The 16435-nt window shown below is 44.3% G+C and overlaps 1 protein-coding gene and 1 long non-coding RNA gene across 5 annotated transcripts in view; one reads left to right on the forward strand and one right to left on the reverse strand.

The window, feature by feature from the left end:
* The window catches only part of ANO7 (anoctamin 7), a 34061-nt gene extending 20140 nt beyond the window's left edge, over window positions 1-13921 (reverse strand). For 2 of the 3 annotated variants that reach the window (XR_014157082.1, XM_081864105.1), the window contains exons 1-6: window positions 13318-13921; window positions 8411-8676; window positions 5157-5232; window positions 4091-4251; window positions 3070-3177; window positions 286-428 (exon numbers count right to left, since the gene is read on the reverse strand). Coding sequence is in view for 2 of the 3 variants with exons in the window: in XM_081864105.1 (XP_081720231.1) it covers window positions 286-428; window positions 3070-3177; window positions 4091-4251; window positions 5157-5232; window positions 8411-8647 (725 nt within the window). In the remaining variant the exon portion in view is untranslated. Of the gene's footprint in view, window positions 1-285; window positions 429-3069; window positions 3178-4090; window positions 4252-5156; window positions 5233-8410; window positions 8677-10441; window positions 10577-13317 lie in introns of those variants that run through there. The other variant, XM_081864106.1, reaches the window with a different exon arrangement.
* A 27-nt stretch (window positions 13922-13948) lies between these two features.
* Window positions 13949-15612, forward strand: LOC309343032. 2 transcript variants are annotated; one of them, XR_014157083.1, is made up of 2 exons: window positions 13949-14379; window positions 14582-15612. It is a non-coding gene; the product is annotated as an uncharacterized lncRNA (long non-coding RNA). The 2 variants fall into 2 exon arrangements; XR_014157084.1 differs by having other exon boundaries at window positions 15329-15612.
* The last annotated feature ends 823 nt before the right edge of the window (window positions 15613-16435 follow it).

The raw sequence follows: 16435 nt of genomic DNA on the forward strand, positions 1-16435 counted from the left end.
CATTTGGTTTTTAAGATTAAAGATTAGTTTAAGGTTTACTGTAAGCAGACTCAGAAGGAGATGTATCCTAAAAGGTAATCCACATGAAGAGCCCCTGAGGGAGCTTTCCAAAAGCCATCTCCCAACATCAATAAAAGCAACGAGAAGGTGCTACATGAAAGCAGCAGATAGTGGAAAATCAAAAAGAGCAAATAAAACCAAAATAGTGACATTTATATATAGCTGAATGTCTGCTCTAATTTGGGAAGAGGGTGGGTCAAAGAATAATTAATTCCAAATTCTTACCAGGGTAATTTATTTGCCTTGAAATGACAGGTGTAGTAATCCAAGGGAAAGTTAGGAACCTCATCATAGAGCATATTGGGGATGCCCAGCTTCACCAGCAACCTGTGAGACCAGTTAGCTACAGCCTGAATATTGGGCACAACCTGAGGGATAAAACAACAGATAACTCTACTGTATATGCTAAGCAGGTGCAGGGAGGGGGACACTCTTAATAGTCTGCATACAAAACAGGGAGGAAAGAGAAATAACACAGGCAAGACCAAGCAGAAGGTGAAAGAACCTGAGGTTCTGTTAAAGCAGGGTTTGGCAACATTTTTGGGCCCATTTGTGGGTACCACACACACAGAGAGAATCTATTGCTATGGATCTAGGGGGGGTCCCCACTAAATCCTAAGAATGAATAAATACCGTACTAGGATTTTGATTAATGGGGATATGTACCAGACAGGGAATTCCTGGGCTGTTTATGCAAACCAACCTGGCGAGCTATGGCTATCAAAAGAACAATCTCTTCTTCTTTGGCGATCACTCGTAGCCGAGTAAGATTGTCTTCCATAAACACGGTTTAAACAATGAGTCTGTAAGTGACTGTGGAGGCCAATTCTGGATCCACACATCCTTCCACAGTGGGGACATTGGTTTCTGGGCAGGAGTTGATCACAGTGTGCATTTGCGCATTTCTCCTTTGCGTCCTGAGTTCGAGTGTCTTCAAACCCCATGACACCTTTGGTAAAGGCTGTTCTCCAATTGGAGCACTAGCAGGCAAGTGTTTCCCAATTGTTGGTGTTTATAATACATTTTTAAAGATTTGCCTTGAGACAGTCTTTAAACTGTTTTGTTGACCATCAACATTACACTTCCCATTTTTAAGTTCTGAATAGAGTAGTTGCTTTGGAAGACGATAATCAGGCATCAACACAACATGACCCGTCCAATGAAGTTGATGTTGAAGAATCATCGCTTCAACACTGGTGATCTTTGCTTCTTCCAGTATACTGGTATTAGTTCGCCTGTCTTCCCAAGTGATGTGTAAAAATTTTCGGAGACACCATTGATGGAAACTTTCAAGGAGTTGGAGATGGCGTTTATAAGTGGTCCATGTTTCACAAGCATACAGTAAGGTTGGTAGTATGATAGTTTTGTAAACAAGCATTTTGGTTTCCCTGTGAATGTCCCCGGTCCTCAAACACTCTGCACTTCAACTGGGAGAAAGCCACACTCACAGAGCTCAGGCAATGCTGGATTTTGGCATCAACATCGGCCCTTGTGGAAAGATAACTGCTCAGGTAGGAGAAGTGATCAACATTTTCCAACGTTATGCCATTGAGTTGGATTTGTGGCACTGCAGAGGGGTTGTTTTGTACTTGTTGGTGCAGCACCTTGGTTTTTTGGATGTTGAGCGATAGGCCAAGCTTTTCGTAAAAGGTAAAGGACCCCTGACAGTTAAGTCCAGTCGTGAACAACTCTGGGCTTGAGGCACTCATCTCGCTTTACTAGCCGAGGGAGCCGACATTTGTTTGCAGACAGTTTTTCTGGGTCCTGTGGCCAGCATGACTAAGCCGCTTCTGGCGAAACCAGAGCAGTGCACGGAAATGCCATTTACCTTCCTGCCGGAGTGGTACCTATTTATCTACTTGCACTTTGACGTGCTTTTGAACTGCTAGGTTGGCAGGAGCAGGGACTGAGCAACGGTTCGTAGAGGGCCATTAACAATACAAGGGAACTCCTCCCCCCCACCCCAGGTGTGACTAGAGACTGGGAATTTGGGAGCTTGCCAGGGTAACTGCTCTGGGGGAGGGCAAGAGATTTCCGGGAAGAAGGAGGAGGAAGAAAAGCTGGAAGGGGATGCTGGCAAAACTGCTTGCACAACTGCTTCAGGAAAGGACCATACTATAAGATCAGTGCAGACTTAAGGTGGAAATAGGTGATTAAACTATATTTCTTAAAGCCAGAACAGTCTCTGCCGTGTCTTCTATCCTGCAAAGGGACATAGACCCTGTGTGTGCCTGGGATCCCTTGGGCTCTTGCCACCACTCGGCAGAGAGGGGCAGGCACCCAGCTTTTGTAACACTATTCTATTGGCTACAACAGAATGCTTCTTTCAAGCCCAGTTTCAGGGAAGAGGGGACCCATGGGTTTTGGGTGGAGGACCAAATGACACAACCTTTTGCCTAATAAAAACAAAAGCCTGTACATAGAAACTAGATTCCACAATCAGATTCTTGCCTACTCTTGTTTCCAACATAGAATGTTATGTAGAAAACCTTTTTAATGGGGTAGCATTTATATATGCAACCCCCCGCCTCCACCTGCAGTCTGATAAGACACAGTCCAGGAACAACAATCTTACCGCCCCATTTGCAGTTTGCATTGTTATGGGTTTGCAGGTGGAAACTTTCTCCTAAAATTATTGGTTGCCAGGTTCTCCCCATAATTTCTAGTATTAGTAAATGTGGGGTTTGATTAATGGATTCAGCAAGACCTAAAAAACAAGTCAAGCCAGCTTCTGCAAGAGATTGGCTAAGAGAGTTGCTGGACTTACGCTGTCATGCCAAGAACAGGACTGGGCTTCTGACAAGCACTGCAGGGACCTGGCTTAGCTAGTCCAGCATATTGTTTGCACAGTGACCAACCAGATGCCTGTGGGAACTCAAGCACAAGAACAATCTCCCCTCCTGTGGTTTCCAGCAACTGGTTTTCAGAAGCATTGCCACCTTGAAACTTACAACCTAAGCAGAGAACAAAGTTTGACCCACTGGCATTTAAGCTCCATAACATTCTCACCTGCAAGGGAACCCTCAGCCTGAGGTCTTCAGCATAATAACAGAGCACACTCCAAGGAGCGCTCAGCAATATAAAGTGCACCAGCTTCCTTGCATTCTGGGCAATGTGCTAGAAAGGAAAAAGGAGATGGGAAGCATTAGGGTCAGTCAACTACATGGAGTTTCTTTGCAAGACAAGTATTTTTTTAATGAGGCACTCAAGCAATCTTCTACAGCTGAGGACAAATGTATGTAGCCCTCTGCATCATAGGGCAGCTGTTTCCATTACTTTCATACAGCTATACTATGCTGAAATTAATCTCAACTTTTCCTTTCCCAAAAGTGAGTTTACTAGCTTTGATCCCATAAAGCAGCGGTTCTCAACCTGTGAGTCCCCAGATGTTGTTGGACTACAACTCCCATCATCCCTGAGCTCTGGCCTTGCTAGCTAGGGGTGATGGGAGTTGTAGTCCCAAAACATCCGGGGACCCACAGGTTGAGAAAGGCTGCCATAAAGGTATAGTCATATCCACAGTACTGAGAGACACATTCATAAACCACTGATGCAGTAGGAAAAAAATATCTGAAACCATGTCATTGCATTAGTGTAGTCTTCACCAATCTGGTGCCCACCAGATGTTTTGGACTACAAATAAGGCAGGGTGTAAATAATTCCATAAAATAAATACACAAAATGTTGGTATTGGGACTTCTATTTACAGAAAGGATGTAGATTGACCCACCCGTATTGTTATGCTTTAATTTTTTAATTGTGAGTAATCAAACACAGCCACAGTTTTGACCAGTAGGGCTCTGTTGATGAGGGGAACTGGAGCTGAGCTTACAGTTGAGTTTGTTTTGCCCTCCACTCTTCAGGTACAATTTTGAGCAGTGGAACTTTAAAAGGGTTAAATAAGAGGAGGGCATCAGTAACAATCAAGAAAAAGCTAAAAGAATAAGTCTCTTCCATCCCCCACCCTGCTACACCCAGCACTTAACCAAAACAAAACCCACAAAATACTAGAACAGAAGAGTCCGGTTACCTTTTCCATTCTAATCCCTTTCTTCTGGAGTTTCTTCAGAAAATTCTCTCGCCACACACTATGTATTTCAAGCGATCTCTTCTGCCTTCGATTTGATTTCTCAGCCACATCACCTTGTCCTTCCAAATTCTGGTAATCTGATTCCCATACCAGAATAAAGTCTGAGACAAAGCACACACACACACAATACAAATATAACATCAGCAGTAAGCCAAGTAGGAAGGCAATTAGTCACCCTAAACTTCTGTCACATCCTAAGTATGGGGAACAGCATGGAGTGGACATAGGGGAATCCTAGATGACAGCGGGGTGCTACAGGAAAGGTAGGAACAGACTAGGGACTCACTCTTGCTGCACTACCTATCACCTTTTCCTGCTGTCCAATTAGAGCACGCAAATGCACAGGAAAATCACATTTCTGTTTTGTTTTTAACTGATTTTTTAAAGAAAAAGATGGATCGACATTACAAAACATTCAAAACAAATTCAGCCTTTCAATATCATATATGGTTCTATCTAAGAACAGAACAGAAAAGAGAATTTTTTTTGGGGGGGGGTTAACTTTGACTATGTTGAGAAAAGTAATACTTCAGCAGATAGGAGTAGGAACTCATGCACAAATCAATTTTCCAGTCACTGTGTTCCTGAACTTTTGGGGGTTTTATATGCACTTGTTACAAAACCAAAAAATTAAAACCTGAATAACGTACTTAAAGTTAAAATCTGCAAAAACTTGTAAAACGTATCTATAAGAGAGTTGCTGAGTTCTCAGAGCAATGGAAAGGAACTGAGGCAGCATTGCTTCAAGAATGACCACCTCCTAGTGGTGCAGCAATAAAACTGCTAGCACATTGGTAAAGCTAAGTAGGTTCTGGTATGGTTTCAAATTGGATGGGGAACTACATGTTCAGCTTCCTGCATTGCAGGGGGTTGGACTAAATGACCCTCGGGTCCTTCCAACTCTGCAATTCTATGATTCTATGATATCCTTTCAAAAGGGAAGTCCTGCTGATCTCAGAAATCTTTACCCAGCTTGTGCATTTAGTGATGAACAGTGTTCTCTTACCTATCCTGGCTGTCTCATCACTGAAGAGGTTCGCAGTGCTCTTTACAGCATGGCTTAATGGCGCTTGTTTATTCCTCTGTAAACAAAATGTTAGTAATGAATTAAAAAGTAAATAGGGTCATATTTCTCAGTCCAGCAGTACTAGCTGTCGAAATGAGATTAGAATGGTGCTATCATTTTTGGTCAGTCCAAATCATCGCCAAAATACAAGAAGCAGGAATTTGCTGCTCCAGCCTTGAGTGCTGAATCTCTCAGTATGGCAGTGTTTGCCCATAACGCCAAAGCAAGAACATTGGCTTAATATACTGTGCTTTGCATGGGCTGCACACTGATGCACGCAGCCTGATCACTCCTAATCTGTTTCACTATACCCTTCATGCAAGTGGGTAAATCATCTGGAAAGGAAAATCCTGGAATCACGGCTTGTTCTCTCTAACAAACCAAGATGGTTAGCCTTGCTGTCAGCCAAGGCTGCTGGCTTATGAATCCTGGCTTGCCTAGAATAAACAAACCACAATCCTGGATTGGGACACAACCTTAAGCTATTATAGATTGTTTGCCCACTCACATGAAGTGGAAACAATTAGGATGCATGCAAAGTTCATGGCTTATCATTTATGTGCTAATACAATCAATGGCTCTCCTCAGCCCTCCACAACTATTACCATAACCTCAAAGAGGGTCCTGTAGCTGAACGTCTCACTTTGCAGAGTTAGAAGAGGGATGAAACAACCTATCAATGTTGGCTCAAGCCATTGTTGCATCTGAAACAGAGCACCAAATGGCACCATCACCTGCTAGCACTTGAAAAAGTCTCCCTCCATGAGACACCAAATACTACCGTACCTTCATCTGTTCCCCTAAACTCCACTTCCTAAAGCCACCAGCTTCACTTTGTTGCACAGTAGGGCTGACCCAACTACCATTTAGCTTTTCTCATGCCCAGTTTTACCACCTTGCACTACTACATCCAAATCTGCCTATTCCCCATCCTTCCTCAATAAGGACAAGCTAGTTTGAATAATATACAAGTCATATACAGTAACCATGAGTTGTATTCAAAGCTGTGTGCATGAGCAGAACAGATTTCTACTTGCTTGGCAGAAATTCATTTTTTTGTCCTTCCCCCCGCCCCAGTGCCCCTCAAAATCTGCTCGTGAGGGTTCGGGAACTGTTACTAGAGCAGCCTTTTGTGAGACACAAGGGGTTTTTCAAGGGGGAGAAGAGGAAGTCCCTTTGCATGAGTGGAATCCCACTCACATAAAGTGGGGTGTAAATCAATCTAGGTCTTGTTGCTAGAGAACAGAGGTTTCTCATGTCAGGTCTGATATCACAATGCTGGCTGGTGGAGGGCTGGGTTGTTCCGCCTCAATACAGTGGTACCTCGGGTTAAGAATTTTGCTTCAGGATGAGAACAGAAATCGTGCAGCAGCAGTGGGAGGCCCCATTAGCTGAAGTGGTACCTCAGGTTAAGAACAGTTTCAGGTTAAATGGACCTCCAGAACGAATTAAGTTCTTAACCAGAGGTACCACTGTACCTTTCTTCTCCCAACAGTTCAAGTGTGAAGGCAAAAACACCTTCCTCCCCATCCCTGCTCACCTCCTCCACAATAGGGCTCTATAGAATTATACTGTTATAGAAATAGGGGGGACTCATCTAAACCCTAGAAATTAATAAATGCTAGGATTTGGGGTTCTTTGTGATATGAAGGGAGAATAAGAAACTGCAGGGGGATTCCTGGACAGCCTTATGCAAACCAGTCTGGCTGGCTGAGGGAAGAGCAGAGCTGTTAGCATTACAACAGAGAGCAACATTACAACAACTCCTTGCCCCAGGTGTGACAAGAGACTGGAGAGTTGGAAGGTTGCCAGAGTAACTGTTCTGGGGGAGGGCAAGTGGCTTCTGGGAAAAAGAAAGAGGAAGAAAGGGGAGGTCCATCTTGGTGAGGGTGAAGGAAGGACTGCCTGCAATGCTCTGGGCCAGGGGCCAGCAAACTTTTTCAGCAGGGGGCCGGTCCACTGTCCCTCAGACCTTGTGGGGGGCCGGACTATATATATTTTTTGGGGGGGGGAATGAACGAATTCCTTTGCCCCACAAATAACCCAGAGATGCATTTTAAATAAAAGCACATATTCTACTCATGTAAAAACACCAGGCAGGCCCCACAAATAACCCAGAGGTGCATTTTAAATAAAAGGACACATTCTACTCATGTAAAGAGACGCTGATTCCCAGACCATCTGTGGGCCAGATTTAGAAGGTGATTGGGCCGGATCCGGCCCCTAGTTTGCCTGCCCATGCTCTGGGCCATGCTGTAAGATCTGGACGCCCTCCATGCAGATGGAAGGTATTAATAGACAAATAAACCCTATTTCTTAAAGCACGACAGCCTCCACTGTGCCTTCTGTTCTCTGAAGGGACACAGACCCTGTATGTGTGCCTGTGACCCCATGCGCTCTGGTCACTGCTTGGCAGAGAGAGGAGGCAGGCGCCGGGCTTTTGTAACAATACTGTCTAGAAGAGTGGTTCTCAAAGAGTGTTGTGCACCACACTGGTGTGGCAGGAGAGGGTGGCAAGTGCGGCAGGAAGATTCAGAGGCAATCAAAGAAATATTTAAACATATCCTATAGGATAGGATAGAAATATTTTTATTTTTATTTGCAGGATATGGATCTTTAAAAGCACTGCTAGTTGTTTCTTTTTGTTTTCCAATGTATCTTATCACTTTAAAAATGGGGTGTGAGCAAATTTTTATTCTGAAAGTGTGGCCCAGAGGAAAATGGTTTGAGAATCCCTGCTGTAGCAGATGTGCCTCTAACTTTAAAGCATGTGGTTTTTAGAGCCTTTCTGTCTGGCCCTTTGAACTTTCCCTAAGTCTCTCTTCCTTTCTGGGCCACGCTTCTCACTGGCCCTGGAAGATAGGAAGGGGTGCGTGTGTAGGAGGAACTTCTAATTTTTGTGTGACTGGAATGTAGTCTACTGTACAAAGGATAAGAGACATTATCTGAGTCCAAGGACAACTTTATGGTGAGGCAAAAACACTCAAGGCAGGGCTGGTGAGGGGTGAGTCCTGAGTCCTGGGAATAGGGGGTTTGGGTGGAGATTGGCACATAGAGTCCTGAAGGCCAGTCAGAGAGGATTAGAGGGCTGATTTTGGCCCCAGGCCTGAGTTTTCCCACCCCTGCCTAGAAAATATGTACCTAAGCAGCCAGTTCTTCCTCAACCCTAAAAAAGACAAGTAATTTTTTCTTACCCGTGGGACCTCAAGGTAACTCATGGGTTGCCTCCCACCCTTGGCATCCTCTATATTCTGCCCATAGTTATCAGCAAAGCCTTCATATGTGGTCTGCTTTGAGACTTTCTCGGGGCCCAAGGTGATGAATTCATATATGTAGTCCTCCGTGGTCTTTAAGCTCCCATAACCGGCCTCCTGGAGATCCTGCTCATCTGTGATCAGAGTGTCATCCTCTTTGGTCTTTCTCCGCTGCATCTTTATTTTTCATGCCACCATCAAGCCGTCTAGGAGGAATTGAGCCAACAACTGAGTGTGCAGGAAAGCACAGAAGAGTCCAAGCATGTGTGCTGCAAGGAGAAAATTTCCCACCCACCCCCTTCTCCTCAGGAAGACAGCTTGAATGCAACCGCTACTGCTGGCAATCTGCTCCCTGTCTAACCAGTCCAGCTGCTTAAAAAGGCAGCAGAACATCCTGGTAAAGTCATATGGGAAAGGGGAAGGAAGAGTATGGTAAGCACACGTGGCCACAACTCCAGTTGGAGGACTGCCCTGCAAGAAAAGCAGGTAGACGTAGCTCCTTCAAGTCATGTCTGAAAATAGCCAGTGTTGTCAAAGTAGCCACAGACACCTGCTCACTTGCTTAAAGCTTCCACCTTTTAGGAATGCAACCTGAGTAGCCAGAAAGAAGGAAATGGCTCAGTGTAGTTCACTGCCAGAATAGTCAATACCACACCAGATGTACTGAAGCAGCCTGCTAAGCAGCAGAACTGACATTTCCTTTTGCTAGGCAAACAATGGAAATACCTATGGATTTGACTTTCAAATGTTGGGGAGCAGGCCCAAAGGCAGTTCGAAGGGCTTTTCCTACAAGGAATTTTAACCCTTATATGCACTCACTGACACTCGTGTTCTAATTTGAGCCACAACTTTTAAACACTTAGACTTGGAACCTAAGAAAAGTTGACTTAAGGAAGTTAATGGAAGGAGAGCTGAGAAAGGCTCTCTAGCTAGCCAAACCCCTTAATGTAGCCTCTTGTTCCTCCAGCCAGTAAAGGCCAGAGTTATCAACATGCACATGGGGACAGCTCTTCCATGTGGTTTTTTGTTTGTTAGTTTGCATATGCTGCCCAATATCCTGGAATTCTAAACTCGTGAGAGCATAGGAGATCAAATGGGATTAGATGAGAGGAACTATGTTTGTCTATCCAAGCTATGGCTGGGCCCAGAACTCCCTTTGCTCTCTACAATTTTCTCCTCAGACATTGTCATGAGGGACTTAGTTGCGGGGGTGAGGGGAGAAATAAAAAAGGGAAAGGCTGCCTTTTAACCACAGAAGCCCTCACAGGATGCCTCTGCTGAGATTACAAACTTCTTCTCTATAATTTTAGAATAGTCGTACCTCGGGTTACAAACACTTTGGGTTACAAACACTGTTAACCCAGAAGTAGTTGCTCTGGGTTGCGAACTTTGCCCCAGGATGAGAATGGAAATCGCGTGCTGGCAGTGGGAGGTCCCATTAGCGAAAGCGCACCTCAGGTTAAGAACGGTTTCGGGTTAAGAACGGACCTCCGGAACGAATTAAGTTCGTAACCCGAGGTACCACTGTACTATGTATGTTCCTATACATATTAAAAAGGCTATTGCCATGCTGCAAATTGCGTGACCACCAGTACGTGTCCATGCCAACTCTAGCATGATAACAGAGTGGTAGGCAAGTGAGCAAGCAGTTTGGGCTCAGGTGAGCTGTTTAGTGGAGGGGGAGAGCCGCTTCACAGAGGGGTTTGGCAAAGCTATGAGGGGAGGGTCAAGCTGAGAGAGGATAGGCAAGGGAGTAGTTGAGGTATAAAGGGAGGAGTGCCCGCTTGTTTGCTCACTCCAGAGATTCCCATTGCTTGCTGCACTAAATGCTGTGCTCGCCCTGCCCTTCAAAAAGCAAGGTGCAGGGGGGCATATGGCTTGTTGGATCAATGGCTTAGCTTCTGCTTAGCCATATACTGTATCTATATCTCTTGTGTGCCTGCTGCACCTTGTAATTAATCTGTGCTTTACCTCTGCACCGATCTGATTTATGCATTGAAGACTTTGGCAGAAACTGAACTGGGAGCTTGAGTTCTTTGTTCGGCAGGGAGGGCCAGGACAACGGCTGTAAAATTCTTTTCTTGAACTGCCCTAGTGCATATCCAATATAATGAGTGATACGCAGCAGCAAAACCATGCCAGACTATTTTACATAACTAAAATGTTGAATATATCTTTTCAAAACAACAACAGACATGCAGATTTTGTGTTTGAGCTCTTTTACACATTGGCTTTGAAATTCAAATCAAGGGTTCAAATTAGAAACATAGGAAGTGAAAGCAAACTTCACCCTTAATTGACAGCTTCCTGAATTTGCCAGCTGGCAGCTCAGCTGGGGTTGTGTAACTATGGTAAATGAGCAGTATAAACCTGTCTGACCAGAAATGATTCAGGAAAAGGACAAGAGGCTAGTTGTGGTTATTGGCTCTATTACTTCAGTTTGTGTGTTGACTGGAGGGTGAAATTAGAAACAAAATGTTAGCTTCCAAGAAAAAAAAAGCCGCATTCACTGCATGGTGAATTGATAGCAAACCTGAACTAATTAATGCCTTTCAACAATTTGGAAAAAACTTCCTAAATGGACTTCAAATTCTACACTAGGCTTCCTAATTATGGAATCCTGCACCAATGTCCAGCTCTTTTTCACAACCGATGCAAACCATTTGAATATAAATAACTGAAGATTGTCTTGGGGACAGTATCCAATTTCTCTTTGGAAATTTGTTAACTGTTTTATTTATTGCAGTTGTACAACAGGATGGTATTTGGTAACGTTTAACAGGTTTTGTTTTTTTTTTGTTTTTGTTTAATTATTCTTATTCTTATTTGAATTTATATACCGCCCTATATCTGGAGGTCTCAGGGCAGTTCACATAAAAAGATCACAGTATAAAAAATAAAAATAAAAGCAATAACCCAATAATAACCCCCCCCAAAAGAGCCACATTTTAAATGGGTCTGGGATGTTGATCAGGTCAACCAAAGGCCTGGTTAAAAAGGAACATTTTTGCCTGGTGCCTAAAGGTGTATAATGAAGACACCCGGCGAGCTTCCCTGGAGAGAGCATTCCACAGATGGGGAGCCACTGCAGAGAAGACCTGTTCTCGTGTTGCCACCCTCTGGACCTCTCAAGGAGGCGGCACACGAAGGAGGGCCCCAGAAGATGATCTCAGGGTCCGGGTAGGTTTAGAAATATCCCATATAAATTAAGTAGGTATTTCTTCTTACTTCTCTGGAGCAGGACTGCAATCCTGCTCACCTGTGGTTCTCTGAGCTCCTGATGCTTTGGTACTCCATTGGCTCCAACCAGCAATGCCAGGGCCAGGGATGTTAGGAGTTGTCATCCACCAACATATGGAGGGCTACAGGTTAGTCACATCTACCATACACAGTTACCTGGGGGCTAAGTCCTATTGAACGCAGTAACACTTACATCCCATTAGACAAACACAGGATTGTACTGCATTGGAACTAGTGATGGAATGCATCTCTCTGATGTAGATGTCCACTAGTGCAAGTGGGGGAAAGGCCATCGCCGAGTGGTAGAATACGTGCTTTCTATGCAGATCATTCCCAGGTTCAATCCCAGCATCTCCGGTTAGGGCTGGGAAATACCCCCGTCTGAAACCCTGGAGAACTAGTGCTAGTGCAGATCAGACTCAAAGATTAAATCCAGAGAAATGTGTGAGAAGATGTCCTGCTGCAAGCCTTTCTCCCTCCCATCTCCCGCCACCAGGAAATATGCTCAGCCCAATGCCAAAGGGACCTGAGAAATAAATAAAGCAACATCCTACCACTGCAATACATAAAAGCCCTTCTGTTTCACAGCTAACACATCAGGGGGACTTGCATCCCAGCAGTTTCTTTCAGTGGTGGCCACAAGTTCAAAGTTGGGTTGGGCTGACCTGTGATTTGAGTTTCTGGAAGGATTTCTTCCTCCATCCCAGGCAGATTAGGTTAGTGAGTTTGAGGTTTTACTCTGCAGTTTGTGGCATTGCTTGCTTGCTTGGGGTTATAGTGCAGGGATAGCCAACGTGGTCCCCTGCAGATGTTGTAGGACAACAACACCCACCAGCCCATTACAATGGCACAATGATGGGAGCCTTAGTCCAATGATACCTGGAGAGCACACACTGGCTACCTGTCAAAACAAAATAAAAAAATTCCTTCCAGTAGCACCTTAAAGACCAACTAAGTTAGTTCTTGGTATGAGCTTTCGTGTGCATGCACACTTCTTCAGATACACTCAACAGGCTCATCACAGCTATCTGCCAATCACCCAATCCCACCACCCTTCTGAGTAATACCCCTCCCCACCTTCTCACTATATAGAAGGGTCTGGTGACTTCTGTTTCAGTGTATCTGAAGAAGTGTGCATGCACACGAAAGCTCATACCAAGAACTAACTTAGTTGGTCTTTAAGGTGCTACTGGAAGGAATTTTTTTATTTTGTTTTGACTATGGCAGACCAACACGGCTACCTATCTGTAACTGGAACTGGCTACCTGTTTTAGTGGATGGAGTTGAACCAACACCTCATTATACAGATGCAGTTACTGTAATGAAGCTACCTGCTGCACTCCAGTTGTTTCAGACTGTGGATGGTGTCAAATTCTATCATGGCAAAAAACAGACATATAAGACAAGGAATCTAGGCAGGAGACAGACTTAGGCTTGACTGGAGCTGAGCTTCCCAGTTCAGCTGGGGTGAATGCAAGGTGTGAGGGACTTTGAATCTGGTCATGGTATGACAATCAAAGTTCAAAATTCCCAAACGCCCCTGATGCCCAAACACTACTTTGCATTGCTTTCCAATTTATATACAGAAAGGTTTGCTTGTAAAATACCTGGTAATGTTGATGAAGTTACTGTGTCCATACTCTCCCTCCCTCTGCTGAGTTGCTATCAGATAGTGGCTCCATTGCACGTATCCCGTGAGATTCCAAGGAAATACAAAGGATGCTAAACGTACTGTTATTCTCCTCCTCCTCCTAGTCTTTCTTCCCTTGAGTTTTGAAGTCAGTAAAATGCCACTGCTCTACTTTTCCACTCTGTTGCTGTTCACCATCCACTCCAAGAGATTCCTGGGTGTATGCATAAGGTGGAGGGATCTGAAACTTGCAGGCAGGTTCCCAAGACCGTTCCTGTTTAATAATTTTACCGGACCTTGCCTTTGTTTGGTAAGAGGGTGTGGATCTGTAGAACCGAGCATAAACGTAAGCAGCCACATTTTGTCAGGTTTTAGCATGTCAAGTGAGTCTTTGACAGATCAATGGGAAGGAAGGGGAGGTTGGAAGAAAAAAAGGAAGGAGGGACTACTGCTCCTTCACTCCATTGGATGCCTCCTGTTTCCTAATAAGAGCCCTACTGGATGCAAATAAAGGCCTCTAGTCCAGCATCCTGTTCCCTACAGTGACTAATCAGTTACCTATGGGAGGTCCCCAAGTTACCTATGGGAGGTACCTATGGGAGGTCATTTTCCAGCAAATAGTATTCAGAGGCAAACAGTCTCCAATAGGAGAGGTAGGACACATTCCTCATGACTAGTAACCATTGATAGCCTTTTCCTCCATTAGCTGTGGTGGAGGGCATCCGTAGTCCAAAGCATTTGAAGGGTTCCAGGTTGGGGAGGGCCTAGACAACAATCTGTCCTACGGAGAGTTGTTAAAACCTCACCTGCTGCTGCTGACTTGAGAGTTCTGAAGCCGTCGCCTATGAGATCATAATTGCGAGAGTGATGGAAAGCTTGGCATTCAGCAGCTCTGAAACCAACAAACCTAACTAACTTCTAAGCTCAGTCTTCAGACAACAGGAAAACCTTCAGGCAACTGGGGAAAACACAGGCAAGGAAAGGACCAGGAAAACCAGAGTACTTAATTTTACAGGATATGCATTCCTCACACCTACAGGTACCCGGGGATCAATCAAGATGGGTAACATTTAGGCGCAAGTCATACACATAGTGGAGCATCAACTTTTTTCACGTCTACCTTAAACTCTACATTTCTATAGGTTCCATTTCCCTGTGGTTTGTGTCCTCAACTGAACTAACATTTTAGTTCCAAGATAAACTCTAAAGGTATTAACATTAACACTGCTCCCCCCTCCCAGTTCTTTCCTCTAGATGCCAGCTGTTCCATTGGCTTTTCTTCAGCTTTCTGATTCCTTCTTGTGACTAGTGCATACTGCTGCAGGGGTACAACAGAGAGGTCAATTTAGAAATCACTTCAACATGCAGAGAAAACTCTTAGGTAGGTGATCAATAAAGATTGCAATGTCTGTGGTGCCAAGTTCTCAGGAGTGAAATCTCTTTACTCAAGGCCAGTACAGCACCACACATTACTCTGCTCAGCTTGACCGGAATTGCTTTCCTGAAGAAAAGTTCGGCACTCTCTGCAGGAGAGCCATGGGATAAGTTGAATACAGCGTTGCACTAGGTCGACCAAGAAGACCCAGGTTCAATTCACTGTTCAGCCATATTGTTACAATGTACTGCCCTCAGTTCTTTGGAGAAAATTGTTCTGCAAAGACGATTTCAAACTGATATATTCTGACTATTTGCCGAGGGCCCTCTCAAGAGTTGCTGAAAGATAACTTCGCAATATGGTGCCTTCCAGGACACTTGTTCAAAATAGAGGACCGTTCACCTCCACTGCGGGTATATTCATGAGGCACAGTTAAAGTAATGTCCAACAGCCCCTAAGAAAAGGCACTGGCTTCAAATTTATGCATACATTTAGTTGGTTACTCCTAAATGACAAAGGAGAGTCCTAAATAACTTAGCGTTAAGAGATATAAAACTGTGCACCATCTCACCCTGATCCCTTTCCCTACTCTCTTGCCCCCTTTTCCCACCAGGATAATCTACCATCAACTCTCCTGTAGGAAGGCTTCTAGGAACGGGAGACAGGAGAACACCCCACCCCTAGATTTGCTCCCCTCACCACACGGTGATTACAGCCCTGCTGGAAGGATTCTGATGTATTTTAATATATTAGTATTGTTTATTGTGTTTTTGAGGTATGCACTTGAATATTACTTGTAAGCTGCCTTGGTAGGATTTAGATCTTGAAAGGCGCATGAGAAATATAACTAATTGTAATAAATAAAACAACTAGTTGGCAATAATAGTCACAGTTTGATCATCGATAGAATTGCTAATTCTTCCCTCATCCCCAACAAATTAACACCATATGAATTTCACACACAAGTGGTGCAGCTTGTTTTGCCACTATAAAGGAGTCTGCCTTTATAAATCAGCAGGAGGAATGCAATGTATTCATAGAATCATAGATTTGGAAGGGACCCCGAGGGTCATCTAATCCAACCCCCTGCAATGCAGGAATCTCAAGTAGTTCAAGTACATGTAAACAAATGGAAACGTCATGCTGCTAAACTGCATCCCATCAGAATGCACGCCTGCAGATGAGAGGGCTAGAATGGCAAATAGAAGCATATGGAATACAGGCATGCTTGCACAATGAGAAGAACCAGGATGTGACCTATCATTTCCAGTGCAAATATTGACAGGTACAACACCCAGCTGTTACATTATGGAATGCAGATCAAAGTGTAGACTGGAAGAAGCTGCTAAACTACACAATAGAGGCTGGCTTGCAACTACTTGCTACTATGCTCATTAGACAGGCTATCCAAGATGGTCCTGCCTCCTCAGTTTAGGAAAGGGAACAGAATTACAGATTGCATTCCGCAGTGTGAGCATCCTTTCCCTGTCCCCATTTCCTGGGCTTATTTCAATATGTAAAACAATGCTGATGCTATTCAGCTCTGAACAGTTGTTTCAGGGGCTATTACTACGAGGTGTCAGTGACAGGGAAAGAGCTTAGGGGACCAATGGGTCACCACGCAATTTTGCAAGAACAATAGCGCCCAACACTTTACAGATAGAAAATGCTCAGGTTTCAGAGTACATCTCTGAACATGCTACTAGACTGCCCAGTAGGA

The sequence above is a fragment of the Podarcis erhardii genome (assembly GCF_964252035.2).
Source record: "Podarcis erhardii genome assembly, chromosome: 5".
Lineage (NCBI taxonomy): Eukaryota > Metazoa > Chordata > Lepidosauria > Squamata > Lacertidae > Podarcis > Podarcis erhardii.